General features: G+C 36.3%; 1 protein-coding gene across 3 annotated transcripts in view; it reads right to left on the bottom strand.

Moving 5' to 3' along the window:
* The window catches only part of PDE7A (phosphodiesterase 7A), a 116510-nt gene that overhangs the window by 45937 nt on the left and 55965 nt on the right, over window positions 1-14608 (bottom strand). For all 3 annotated transcript variants that reach the window (XR_007126506.1, XM_047724596.1, XM_047724597.1), the window contains exons 2-3: window positions 13123-13183; window positions 9489-9572 (exon numbers count right to left, since the gene is read on the bottom strand). Coding sequence is in view for 2 of the 3 variants with exons in the window: in XM_047724596.1 (XP_047580552.1) it covers window positions 9489-9572; window positions 13123-13183 (145 nt within the window). In the remaining variant the exon portion in view is untranslated. The remainder of the gene's footprint in view (window positions 1-9488; window positions 9573-13122; window positions 13184-14608) is intronic.

Below are 14608 nucleotides of genomic sequence, written 5' to 3'. Positions count from 1 at the left end.
TATCCCTATTCATAGCCAATCTTTGTATATTATAATATTTATAAGTAATTTTATTTAAGCTTTTCAATAATACATTCACATGAATCAATATTCAAAAGAGTCAGCAAAAAATCTCTTTTTCTTTCATCTTCCCAAGCCACCCATTTCCTCCTAGAAGCAATGAATGTTATCAATGTATTGCTACAAAAAACCCCCACAAAACCTAGATATTAAATCATGCTTGTGTTCCTCCCTGAAACAAACTCACTAAGGCTGGACTATTGTTCTTTTCATGCTACTGGAATCCTTTTGGCTAATATTTTTTGAATATTTTTTATAGACATTTATAGTAAGAGTATACTTGCTTCTTAAAAACAATCATCAGTCTTTTAAAGATCCCAAGAGAATATGCCTGCAAAATCTATACACCTCATGATTTTAGAGAGGTAACTGTTCTGCAACTTTCTCAAACATGTTGCTCTTCCCAACTCCTTCACACTCTTTAAAATTACTGACGGCATCAAAGAGCTTTAGCTTATGTGAGTTACAGCTATTGATATTTACCATGATAGAAATCAAAACAAAATTTGTAAATACTTATCTGTCATTTCGCTTTAAAATACAATAACAGGACTTCGAGTTTCTGTATCCACATAAAAGAAACTTGGAAGCTGTTGCTCTGTTGTAACAATAGTAAAAAGTGAAAAATCAACAACTCTTCTAATATTCACGAGAGGTGGAGGGCACAGGAAAAACCACTGCCCTCAAGAATGGAGAGACCAACAGATGATTAGAGACAGTAAATTCACTAGAGCACAGACTCACAGAAATCTGGTTGGGAACTAATGCCAGGGTAGGGAAATCTGAACTATACTGATGAATTTCTGAAAGCCTGGTGCAGACAACTCTGAAATCCAGTCATGGGAGGCCCAACATTTTGTGAGATTTACTTCCAGTGGTCTAAGTTCTCATGGTAAATGTCTGCCAAAACTCACACAAGAATAAACAGACAATCTGAATAGGCCTGTATTTAAGAAATGGAGTCAATAATTAGTAACCTTCCAAAACAGAAAACATCAGGCCCAGATGGGTTCACTGGTAAAATCTGGTGAACCCTTAAGGAAGAAGTTATATGAATTCTCCACAATCCCTTTCAGAAAACTGAAAGAGAGGGAAGGAATACTTGTAATTCAATCTATGAGGCCAGCATTACTCCACTACTAAAACCAGGCACAGGTGTTTTAAGAAAAAGAAAAATACAGACCAGTATCTCATGTGTACGGGTGCAAAAATCCTCAACAAAACATTAGCAAATCAAATCCAAAAAAGTATTAAAAGAATTATACACTATAACCATGTGGAATTTAACTCAAGCATGCAGGCCTGGCTCAACATTAAAAAATCAATTAAAGTAATCCAACAAGTCAAAAGACTTAGAAAAAATTACACATGATCATACCAATAAATGCAAGAAAAAGCACTTGACAAAGTCCAACACTCGTTCTTAATTAAAAACTCTTAGTAAACTAGGAATACAGGGAATGTCCTCAACTTGACAAAGACTGTCTACAAAAAAAAAACCCCCACAACAAAAATACGTTGTGGTATTTTGGTGAGAATTAATGGTGAGAAACTTGAAAGTTTCCCACTAAGATTAGGTAGAAGGTAAGCATATCCCCTCTCACCATTCTTTTTAAAATCATATTAGAAATCCTAGCTAATGTAGTAAGAAAAGAAAGAAAATAAGACATAGGCAGATGGGGAAGGAAGAAACAAAACTTTTGCTCACAGATGACATGACTGTCTATATAGAAAATCTAAAAGAATAAACAAAGAAACCTCTTAAAACTAATAAACAATTATAGCAAGATTGCAGGATACAGGTTAATAAAGAAAAGTCCACTGCTTTCTTATATACCAACAATAAACAAATGATATTTGAAATTAAAAACACAATACTATTTACATTAGCATCCCCCCAAAGTGAAATACTTGATATAAATCTAATAAAATATGCATAAGATCTACATGAGGAAAACTACAAAACTGGGATGAAAGAAATCAAAAAAGAAGTAAATAAATGGAGATATTCCATGTTCATGGATAGGAAGACTCAATACTATCAACATGTCAGTTCTTCTCAACTTGATCCATAGTTTCAATGCAATCCCAATCAAAATCCCAGTAAGTTATCTTATGGATACCAACAAATTAATTCTAAAATTTATAAAAAGTGACAAAAGACCCGACTAGACAACTCATTACTGAAGGAGAAAAACTAAGCTAGAAGACTGAATTGACCCGACTTCCAGACTTACTATAAAGCTACAACGATCAAGAGTGTGGTATTGGCAAAAGAAGAGACAAACAGATCATAGAACAAAGTAAAAAGCCCAGAAATAAACCCACATAAATACAGCCAACTAATCTTTGCCAAAGGAGTAAAAGCAATACACTAGCAAACACAGTCTCTTCAAACAAAGGGTGCTGGAACAACTGGACATCCACATGCAAAAAAATGAATCTAAACACAGACCGTACACCCTTCACAAAAACTAATTCAAAATGTATCACAGACCTGTATGTATATGTATAAAAGACAAAACTAAAGAACTCCTAAGAAGATAACACAGGAGAAAATCTAGACAACCTTGGGTACTGAAATGCCTTTTTAGAACCAATATCAAAGACATGCATGATCCATGAAAGAAAATTGGTTTTAGATGGACTTCATTAAAACTAAAAACTTCTGCTCTGCAAAAGACAGTGCCAAGAGAATAAGAAGACAAGCCACAGAATGGAAGAAGATATTTGCAAAAGTCACATCTGATAAAGGACCGATATTCAAAGTGCACAAAGAACTCAAAATTCTACAAGAAAAACAATGATTTTAAAAAATGAGCCAAAACCTGAACAGACACCTCATCAAAGAAGATACACAGATGGCAAACAATCATATGAAAAGATCACCCACAGGGAATTTTTAATTAAAATGAGATACCACTATGTACTTATTAGAATGGCTAAAATCCAAAACACACCACCAAATACTGATGTGAATACGGAGCAACAGAAATTCCCATTCATTACTGGTAGAAATACAAAAAGGTACAGCCACTTTGGAAGACAGTTTTGCAGTTTCTTACAAAGCTAAACATACTTTTTGCCATATAATCCAGCAATCACACTCCTTGGTATTCACCCATAGAAGTCACATCCACATAAAACCCCACACATGGATGTTTGTAGCAGCTTTATTCATAAGTGACAAAACCTGGAAGCAACCAAGAGGTCTTTCAGTAGGTGAAAGGATAAATAAGCTGTGGTACATCCAGACAATGGAACATTATTCAGTGTTAAAAAGAAATAAGCTATCAAGTCATGAAAAGATTACGTGTAACCTAAATAGCATATTATCCATGTGAAAAAAGCCAATCTGAGAAGGCCACTAACAGTATGATTCCAACTATAAGACATTCTGGAAAAGGCAAAGCTATGGATAAAGTAAAAAGATCAGTAGTTGCCAATGGCTGGGAAAAGGGAGGATGAATAAGTGGAGCATAAAGGATTTTTAGGGAAGTGAAAATACTCTATATGCTGTAACAATGGATACATGTTATTATATATTTGTCCAAGCCCATTGAACATATAACACCTGGAATGAATCCTAATGTAAACTATGGACTTTGGGTGATTATGATGTGTCAATGTACGTTCATCAATTATAACAAACATATCACAGTCTTGTGATATTGACAGTAGAGGAGACTATGCAGACTATGCATTCGTGGTGTGAGGATATGTGGGAAATCTCTGTACTTCCTCTCAAATTTGCTTTCAACCTAAAAATGCTCTAAAAAATAGGTTTTTTAAAAAAAACATAATAAACCCATGTTAACATAAACAACATTTTTACCTGAAAATAGTATTTTCCTAAACACAAATTAATAAGAGTAAGCACAGTGGTCTATTTTTATTCTTTAATTTCCCTTGTATCTATAAGGATTCCTCCCTGCGTCTGCTTAGTTTTTAAGTATTCATATTCGCTTTATTTAATCCATTAAGTCAGCCAGCAGTTTATCTACTTTGTTGTAAAGAACCAGTTCTTAGTTTATTTTTATTTTAGTTTCTTAACTCATTAATTTCTGGTTTTAATCTTTACTAATTGCTCTCCATCTCTTTTTAGGTGTACTTTCTTGTTCTAACTTCTTGAACTTGTCTATTTAATGCACTTGTTTCACTTTCTCATTTATTAACATAAATATTTTTAAAGCTATGAATTTTCCTGTAAGCACTGCTTTATAACTGGATTTTGCCTGAATTTTCACAGGTTTTTATATGTAGTCTTCATCACTTTTTAAAAAGTCTGCAGTCAGTTTCCATCACCTTTTTGACTCAAGAAGTATTTATTTCAGAACTTACAAATTTCCAGGTGTTTTCCATTGTTTTCTAGCCTTGGCTATTAATTTCCAGCTTTAGTGATCCCACTTCCCCTGTCAGCTGCCTCACTTTTTCCTTTTCTTTGCAGCAAAAGTCTCTATAGGAGTTATCTGTACTGGCTACATCTATCTTCTTGTTCTCTTAAATTCATTTAATCATAAGGTTTCCCCCACCACCACCTCCATATCACTAAATCAATTCTTACTCCTCATATTATCTGACTTACCAGTACAAGATGGAAAACTAAATATACCCAAATTTGATTTTTTCATGTATCGTGTGAATAATGGGTCAAGATTCATTTTTTTCCCCCACATGTGTAGCCAGTTGATTCAGCACCATTTATTTAAAAGATAATCTTTTCCATGCTGCATTACCATATTTGTCACCAATCAAACACCCACAATATGTGTGAATCTGTTTCTGAACTTTATTTTACAGTGTTTTATTATCCTATTTGTCAGGCTTTGAACCAATATCACCCCAGTTTAAAATTATAACTATAGTTTATAATAAGACTTTATATCTGGGAGGAGTAACTTTTTTATTTTTATTTTTTTTTAAGTAGGCTCTATGCTCAGCGTGCAGCTTGAACTCATGACCCTGGGATTAAGACCTAAGCTGAGATCAAGAGTCAAACATTTAATTGACTGAGCCACCTGGGGCACCCCTGGGAGGAGCAAATTTTGCAACATGGTTCTTATTATTTTTCTGATTGTCTTGACTAAAATTTGGGCTTGTCCTTTCTTCCTCCTTTTCTTCCTTCCTCCTTCCTTTCCTCTTCCTTCCCTCCTTCCTCTCTTTTCTTAAGATTTTATTTAGGTTTTTTTTTTTTTGTTTTTTTTTGTTTTTTTAAGTGATCGCTAAATCCAAACCAGGGCTCAAACTCACAACCCTGAGATCAAGGGTCACATGCTCCACTGACTAAGCTAACCAGGCTCCCCTAGGCTTTTTCAATTTTTATATAGGTTTTACAATCAGTGTGTCAATTCGACCAAAGGGGAAAAAAAAAACCTACTGGGATTTTTACTACGATTTCACTAAACCTATAGGTCAATTCAAGAAAAACCAACATCTTCAAAATACTGAATATCTTCCAATCCATGAACAATAGTATATATTTCCACTTATTTAGGTCTTCTGTTTCTTCTGTAGCATCTTTTTTCTATGCAGTTTTCTATGAAGAGTCATGCACATCTTTTGTTAAGAGTGATCCCTACATATTTGACCTTTTGTTAATTTGTTATTTCAATTTTTGTCAATGCTGCTTTATAAAAATACAACTACATACTGTCTTCTTACCAAGCAAACTTGCTAAATTCACTTATTACTCCCAATAGTTTTCTAAGTATAGAATCATGTCATCCATAAATAATGACACACTTCTTCTTTCTTAATCCCTATATCTAATTCTTTTCCTTGAATTATTGTACTGGCTAGATACACCAAAACAATACTGAATAGAAAAGGTGATAAATGATACCTTTATATATTGGTCTTTCTGTGAATTTTCTCCTTTATTCTACTAATATGATGAATTACACTGACTGGTTTTTGAATGTTAAAGCCAGCCTTCTATTTCTGGGAAAACACAAATTGGGCCAAAATATATTTGTTCCTATAAATTACAGATTTAATTTGATAGTATGTTACTTAGAATGTCTCATCTATATTCGTGAGTGATAGTGGCTATGATTTTCTATTCTTGTCATATCCTTGTCAGGTTTTAGTATCAAGATTAAGCTGGCTTTACATAATAAGTTGTGAAGTATGTCCTTTTCCTCTTATTCTCTAGAAGAGTTTGTGGGTGAAATCTTAGTTTGACATTTATTTTTTTCCATCACTTTGAAGCTATCTTTCCTTCTGTTGAAAACGAAACAGAATCTGTTTCTGGCAATCTCATAGCTGTTCCTTTGAAGGTAATCATTTTTTTTTCCTCTCTCACTACATTTTTTTTCTTCTCACTACTTTATATTTTTAAAATTTAGTTATGTCTTTTACCTTTCCATTTTGGAAAAGAGTTTATTCTCAGGTTTAAAATGCCCCATATATATTTTTAAAGTTTTATTTAAATGTGTTAGCTAACATACAGTGTAGTATTAGTTTCAGATGTACAATATGGTGATTCAACACTTCCAAACATCACCCGGTGCTCATCACAACAAGGCCCTCTTCTATTTCACCCATCCCCCCATCCTGCACCCACCTCCCCTCCAGTAACCATCAGTTTGTTCTCTATAGTTAAGAGTCTATTTCTTGGTTTGCTCCCTGTTCCCCCACCCCTTTGTTCTTTTGTTTTGTTTCTTGAATTCCACATATGAGTGAAAGCATTTCTCCTTGATTTTGGTTTTCAGTTATACTATGCTAATACACTGTGATTTTCTTTTAATGGTACTGTACTTAAAATTCATAATGTTTCTTGAATCTGTACCTTAATATGCTTTTTTCAAGCCTTGGAGATATCTTGGCCATCATCTTTTCAAAGACTACTTCTACTCTAATTTCCCATACCTTTCCTGGGACCCTGATGACCTATTCAACACATTTTGTGCCAGATTAAGGTTCGAAGACTAATAATTTTTTTGACCTCATTCCCTTTGACAAGTGGGATCTATGTCCCCTGTGCATGATTCTGGGCAAGCTGTGTGACACAGCTGATCAACAGAATAGGAAAATATGAAGTTGTGCCCGTGTCCATGCCCACATCTTCAGACACCAGGTGTTCCCATACTTCCTCCCTCTTGGAATGCTTGCTCTGGGGAAAGGCAACAGCTGCCATGGAAGAGGTCCAACTCCCCTGAGATGGCCATTTATGGAAAGAAAGAAACGCTGGCCAGCCCCAGAAATTCCAGCCACCTTACCCTGGCACCAGATATAAGAGTGCAGAAGTCATCTGAGATGTTCTAGCCCCAGCAGAGGACATGTGCAGAAAAAGCAAGGCCCCAGACATATGGACCTCGTGGAGCCATCCCAGCCACCTCTAGCTGTTTGAACTATCCCAGCTGAAGATCAAAACACTGTGGAACAAAGACATATCCAACCTGATATGCTGACTACATTCCTGACCCTCAGAATCATGAACATTAAAAAAAAGCAATGCTGTTGTTTTATGCCAGTAATTTGGGAGTCCTTTGTTACTACCGGGAGCGGTAATCCTCCACAGAGTATTCTCCTGAGTGCCTCTGCATGTTCTTCCTGGGTGTGCCAAGAACCCCAAGCCCTGACCAGATCCCTATCCAGGCCATTTCTTGCGTTTGCAGCTAGCAACCTTGAGAGATAAGGAACATCTTTTTCTGGGAAAAGAGCAGTATGACTCTAAAAGGGGGTATATTCCCTAAATTCATGGAGGCAATGCAAATTCACTGTGTGCACAATATCCACATAAAATCTTCTGCGTTGTCACTGCAGGATGTGCTGGGGCTAGAAGAACTGACATAATAGAATGTTCATGCTGCTTGCTGTGCCATGAATAATAAAGTCCTTTGTCTCTGACCTAGGAGTCTTGTTTCTTCCGCTAGCATCCAGGAAGCAGTAACTTGTTAACTTATAAAGGAGAATCTTAGATTCGTCACGATTCCTGACAGATATAGAGCAATCGATAAGTAGAACATACTCCATTTTATTTATTTTCTACTTTTTACTTGTATTTCATTCTGAATTATTTCCTTCTGACCTAATATTCCATACCATTAATTCTCTCTGCACTTTGGTCTTATTTGCTGTTAAAACCACCTCCAATGGAGTTCTTATTTAAGGTATGTTATTTTTTCAGCCTTAAATTTCCATTTGATTCGTTTCTTTTTTTTTTTTTCTTCACAATTTGCAGTCCTCTACTGAAATTCTCAAGCAGGTCTTTTTTCCCATCAGCAAATCATGTTTAGTTATTTTGAAGTTCATGTAAAATAATTCCAACATTGGAATTTCCTGTGGATATTTCTACTGTTGTTTCCTTTTCATTTTTGGTCACACTGTCTAACCTCCTTTTGCCTTTCTTATTTTTAATTCAGTGCTTGACACTGTACATGAAAAATTCAGAGGTAATATGAGACTTAGGGTAATGTTACCTTCCTTCAAAGAGGATTAACATTTTACTTCAAGTAGGTGGCTAGAGGTACTGGTCACAGATCACCTTGATCTAATCACTGACTGAGATATTTCATAGCTGGGATTTATTTCTAAGGTATAGATAGTACTTTGGGGTTCCAACTCGAGCAGAGGGGTTACCAGGATCAATGCCCCAACACTGGTGGTATATCAACAGCTGTTTTTGTTTTTTCAGCCTTAAGTATCCATCAGAAACTCTGCTCAGCTTCTTGACAACCTTTCCCAGAATTGCCAGATGCTACTAAGGAGGAAAGTAGCCCTAATTCCAGGTTCATCTCCGCCTTAACAGCATTCTGATATACTCAATACATGCCTTCCATGTATTTGTCTGGTTTTTCTAGTTTTTTAAACTGGAGTGTTAATCCAAATAATTTATCCAACATTACCAAAAGTGGAGCTTCTCCAAAAGCAGATAATATTGTTTACTATTAAAGGGTTTTATAAATTCTGTTTTTTCCATTTTCTCCATTATGAGCCAGACCCACATAATGTTTGCTTTCAAGATATGCATTCTATGAAACATCTTTAAAGTTGGCAGTGTATTTTCAAATGAACCAGGATATACCTTAACTATGAAAATACCTTATGAAATGTCATTTGCACAAAAACATTTTTTATAGAGAAGACAAAACATGGAATAAAACAACTTTAAACATTTTGTGTGTGTGTGTGTGTGTGTGTGTGTGTGTGTGTATCAAGAAAAAAAAATGTACCAAAGTAATTTCACATTTAAATTGGAAAGGAGAAGAAAAACTGTATCAGCTTTCATATTTTATACTTTACAATTCTAATTGCCTCTAAGCATTTACTAATACTATCTAGAAAAAAGTGTCATTTATCATGACCCAGTGTTTTTAAAACATTCCAAACATAGCTTTCTTTTTCCTTTGAAAAATTACATTATTTTATGAAAATCTGAAGTTTGCTGAAAGCCTAAGAGAAATACTATATATCCCAACACTTACCATGAAAAATACGAAAATCAATATATGGATGAGAACCTCTTCTTTCTGATTCAAATCCTGCTCGACTCCTTACACGTACATCTCCTGGACAAAATCAAGAAAACATAAGCTTAGAAGGCTGCCATTTTGGGAAGGAGCTCCCATATGTAACAAGGGTTTATGTGGTATAATACTCATAAGTACTGACTCAGTAATGATAAATATATGGAGTAAGGAGTTAAGAGTTTATCTATTTAAAGGGATTTACAAGTTCAATTACAACACAATATTGAATTGTAAGGCTAGATAGACTTTTTTAACTATACCTAATAGTAGTAGTAATAATAATAATAATCTAAATTTTAAAGTTAGCATTCAGAAACATGACAAATATATAACAACTGAACCTCCAGAGAGAAAAATATTGTCTACCCCATGCCCAGGACTATACCAGATTATAAGAGATATGAAAGAAAATACATGACCCATTCTCAAGCACCTTACAATTTTATGAATGTACAGAAAAATAAAATGTTAAAGATTTTGCCTTACATGTTTAATTTGGCCAATCTTCTCTCTTCTCATTGATAGTGGATATACCCAAGGCCTTTCGCTGGGTCTTAAACTTTGGCCTTTATAAGTTCAATATTGTTTCTACATGTATTCATATGACTTTCAGATCTACTTCTACACATAGCAAAATAACCATGGGAGGCATGTACCAGATACTATTTTTGTGCCTTCTAGGCACTATTTTATGTAATTCTCTAAGCAACTCCGGGAGGTAGGAATCTTAGTCCCCATTTTACAGATGAAGAAACTGAGACTTTGAGGAGTTAAGTAGCCCTGTCCATGCTACTAAGCTAGTAAAGGGTGAGTCAGGATACAAACCTAGCTCTGTGGACTCCAAAGACAGCACTTTCCCTACTACACTTCCACAGCTTCCAAATTCATTTTGGGATGGACCTATAACCTTTAGGTCTTCAGTCCCTGGCCCTATGCCCTTGAATACTGCTTGCCTAGAAGGCCTTCCTGTTCACTCGTTATTTCTCTAAGTAAGGCCATCATTTCTGTCAAGGTTCATGTCATCCCACAATGATGAATCAACTCTTTCATGTGGGGATTCCTTCAACCTGCAACAAATTCTTATTGAACACCCACCACACATCAGGCACTGCAAATACAGCAGTGAGCAAAACACATAAAGTCCCTGTCTTCATGAAGCTTATCCTTTCACGGAGACAAATAGCGTAACAAACAAGAATTTCATTCTAGGAAGATGTTAATAAGTAACCTGGAAAAAACTAAAGCAAGGAAAAAAGAATGGTGGGGGTGTGGAGGGGAAAGTATGGGAGAATGGACTCACTAGTGTGGTCAGAGAAGCCCTGGCTGAAAAAAAAACAACATATTTGAGCAGAGGCCTAAAAGAAGTGAGGCACTGACCTATGTGGCTATCTGGATGAAGAGGTTTCCGGGCATAAGAAAGAATAATATACCCTGAAATGGGTGGCATGCTTGACATGTTCAAGGTTAAGCAAAGAAGCCAGTGTGGCTGGAGTGAGGTGAGAGAGAAATAAGATCAGAGAAGTGGTAGGGCCAGTTCATGTTGGACCTTCATGGGCCATAATAGCAGCTCTGGCTGTTTGTCTAAGAAAACCATCAGAAGATTCTGAATGGAGGAGTGAGACAGATTTAACTTAGGTCTCAAAAGGTTCACTGTGGCCACACAGACAAGAATCAAGCAGAGGCACATAGGTAGAGGCAGGCAGATTAGCTAAGGAGTGAGTGCAAGAAACAAAGCAATCTATGGTTTGGTGAGGGGTCGCTATGGGTCGCTGTTCAAGGGGAACCATGTGTCAGTTATGCAGGATAAGTTCCATAGATTTAATGTACAACAATGTGACTATAATTAACTATAAAAAAAATAACTATGGCTTAGATCGTGATGATAACAGCATCAGGGTGGTGAAATTCTGGATATACTTTGAAGGTCTCAGCCAAGAGAATTTGCTGATGAAGTAGACATGAAGTGGATAAGAAATAGAGTCAAAAATGACTCAAAGGTTTCTGACCTGACAACCAGAAGAATGGAGTTAATGCTCTGAGATGCCAAAAGACTGAAAAATGAACAGACTTGGGAACACAAATGTTTTGTTCTTGCACTTTGCTCCTTAGCTAGTCTCCCTGCCTCTCTACCTATGTGCTTCTGCTTGATTAAATGTGAGGTACCCAAAACACACTCATGTGGAGACGTTCTACAGAGTTTAAAAAAAAAATATATGAATCTAAAGTTGTTTTCAGGAGAACAGAATCCCAAACATGTTTGCAGAGAGAGACAGAGACAGTAAAGAGGAATATACCACACACTAGTGAAGAAGCAATTCATACTACAGTAGAATGGAGTTAAGGCAGACACACAAGGTAACTTAAAGAGGGAAAAAAGGGAAGAAAAGCAAAAACAGGGCACTGGAGAACAGTTAGGCTTAAGAGGATGAGAAAGAATTAGTCAAAGAGGCAAAAACAAATAAAAAACCCAGAGAAAGGTGAAGAATCTGGATTGCTCAGTATCTTAGAAGTTGAGGAAGGAATTCTGAGCATGAAGAGAGGAGTCACAGAAGACTCCTTTAAGAAAAGAGAAGTAAATATGCCTACTGGAATCTTTTTTTTTTTTTAAGATTTTTATTTATTCATTTGATAGAGATCACAAGTAGGCAGAAAGGCAGGCAGAGAGAGAGAGGAAGGGAAGCAGGCTCTCCGCTGAGCAGAGAGCCCAATGTGGGGCTCGATCCCAGACCCTGAGATCATGGCCTGAGCCGAAAGCAGAGGCTTAACCCACTGAGCCACCCAGGTGCCCCTGCCTACTGGAATCTTAACTGTACATTAAGTACAAGGGATCAAGGAGTGTGTGATGAGAGAAATCTGGCAAAGACAGGGAGAAGAGAAAAAACTGATACATATATACACAATCTAAATTCATTTTACATTATGGACTTGAGTAATACACAAAAAATTTAAGGACTGAGACTGGAAGAAGACACACGGTGTTCCTCACCAGCCGAGCAAGAGAACGCACACAGCGACAGGATTATGTGTTCAGGTACTTTACAGCCTCATCTTTGTCCATGTTAACATGCAATCTTTTTAGTTCATCAACTCTACAAGTCCAGACCCTTTTTTATGAAGAATACTCAGAGTTCAATTTAAAATTGGTTCCTGGGACTCCTGGGTGGCTTAGTCATTAAGCATCTGCCTTCGGCTCAGGTCATGATCCCAGGATCCCCGGAGAGAGCCCCACGTCAGGCTCCCTGCTTGGCAGAAAGCCTGTTTCTCCCTCTCCCTCTTCCTGCTGCTCTGTTCACTTCTGCTCTCTTTATATCTCTCTGTCAAATAAATAAATAAAATCTTAATAAAAAATAAAATTGTGTACTAATGGTAGAGTCCCAGTTATTAAATCAGAGACTTCTTAATTACTCTAAAATGCCTCTTTATTCACATAACATTCAATACTGATTTTAAGACTTTTAAACATCAAAATAATAGATTATTCCTATTGCAAATAGTGATGAAAAGCAATGGAATGAAAACTATCTTAATCTCAAGTAATCTATACGATAATAAAATTAATGGACATGGGTACAAAATAAATACTGCTTACCTAGCATACGAATGTACAACGCAGTCTGGTCAGAACTGTCATAGGAAATAGCTCCACGCCTCTAGAAAAAAAAATACACACATTTTTAATGCATGGCAATTACATGGGATATGAAATTTAACCAACATTTGTTATTTACTCTTTGTAAAGCATTGTACAAAAGAAGCTGAATATACAAAATAAAATTAGATATGACATTTGCTCTTAAATCTCTAGTTGTAAAGAAGACAATTATAATATGATTAAGCAATACCACAGAGTGGATACAGAGCAAGGAACATGCAATACGTAGAAAGCTAATGTCAGTCAGACTAGCTCACTTGGGGAGAGACCTTCTGCAGAGGTAGACAGAAATGAAGAGGAGATATGATTCAACTATCTATCATTCCCTTAATTTAAACATGAATGAATAAGCAAACAAGAATCATCATTTGAAGAAACCCATCAGGCTGGAAATAAATGGAACAAAATGAAAAACCAAATGGCCCAGAGGCTGGCAAGAAATAAGAGAATTTTTAAAAAAATAATTAATATACGCAAAGAGATTTGAGAAGACACTGAATCTATAAAACAAAAAAACAGGGTACCATTGAAACGGAAGTTTTAAAATATATTTTGTGTTTAAAAGTAAACAGATACAGAGGTGCTGGGGTGGCTCAGTCAGTTAAGTGTCTGCCTTCAGCTCAGGTCCATGATCTCAGGGTCCTGACCGCACATCGGGCTCCCTGCTCAGCGGGGAGCCTGCTTCTCCCTCTCCCTCTGCCTGGTGTTCTGCCTACTTGTGCTCTCTCTTTACCTCTCTCAAATAAAGTCTTTTTTTTTTTTTTCAAATAAAGTCTTAAAAAACTTAAAAAAAAAAAAAAAGTAAACAGATACAAAAATGCATCTTTGCAACATTATTCATAATAGCCCCAAACTAAAAACAACCTGAATATCCAGCAAGGAATAAATGGAGGAATAAAAATGCAGTATATCCATACAAAGAGGCATTATTCAGACACAGACAGGCAGGAAGTACTTGCATGTTACAACATGGCCAACCCGCAAGAACAACGTGTTGAGTGACAAGAGCCAGTCACAAAGGACCACAGAGTGTATGGTTCCATTGGTATGAAATGTCCCATACAGGCAAATCCACAGAAGCAGGAAGTTGACTGGTGGTTGTCTAAAGTGAGGAGAGCTGGTGAGAAATGGGGAGTAGGTGCCAATGGTACCATGTTTCTACCTATAGGGCTGAAAGGGTTCTCAAATTATCTATGGCAAGGACTGCCCAATTCCATGAATACGACTAAAAATTATTGAACTGTATACTTTAAATGGGTAAACTGTGTGGTCTGTGAATTGTGGGGTTCAATAAAGCTATTATAAAAAAAACAAATACAAGTTTAAAATGTACATCCCAAAACAAAATAAACCGGAAGCGCTGCAATACCCCCTGCAAGCTCTGCCACCTCTCCCTGTGCACACCTCTCCTGTTCTCTAGCTC

This window comes from Lutra lutra, chromosome 4, assembly GCF_902655055.1.
Source record: "Lutra lutra chromosome 4, mLutLut1.2, whole genome shotgun sequence".
Lineage (NCBI taxonomy): Eukaryota > Metazoa > Chordata > Mammalia > Carnivora > Mustelidae > Lutra > Lutra lutra.
The sequence above is the reverse complement of the archived record's forward strand: the minus strand, read 5'-3'. Positions and strand labels throughout refer to the sequence as shown.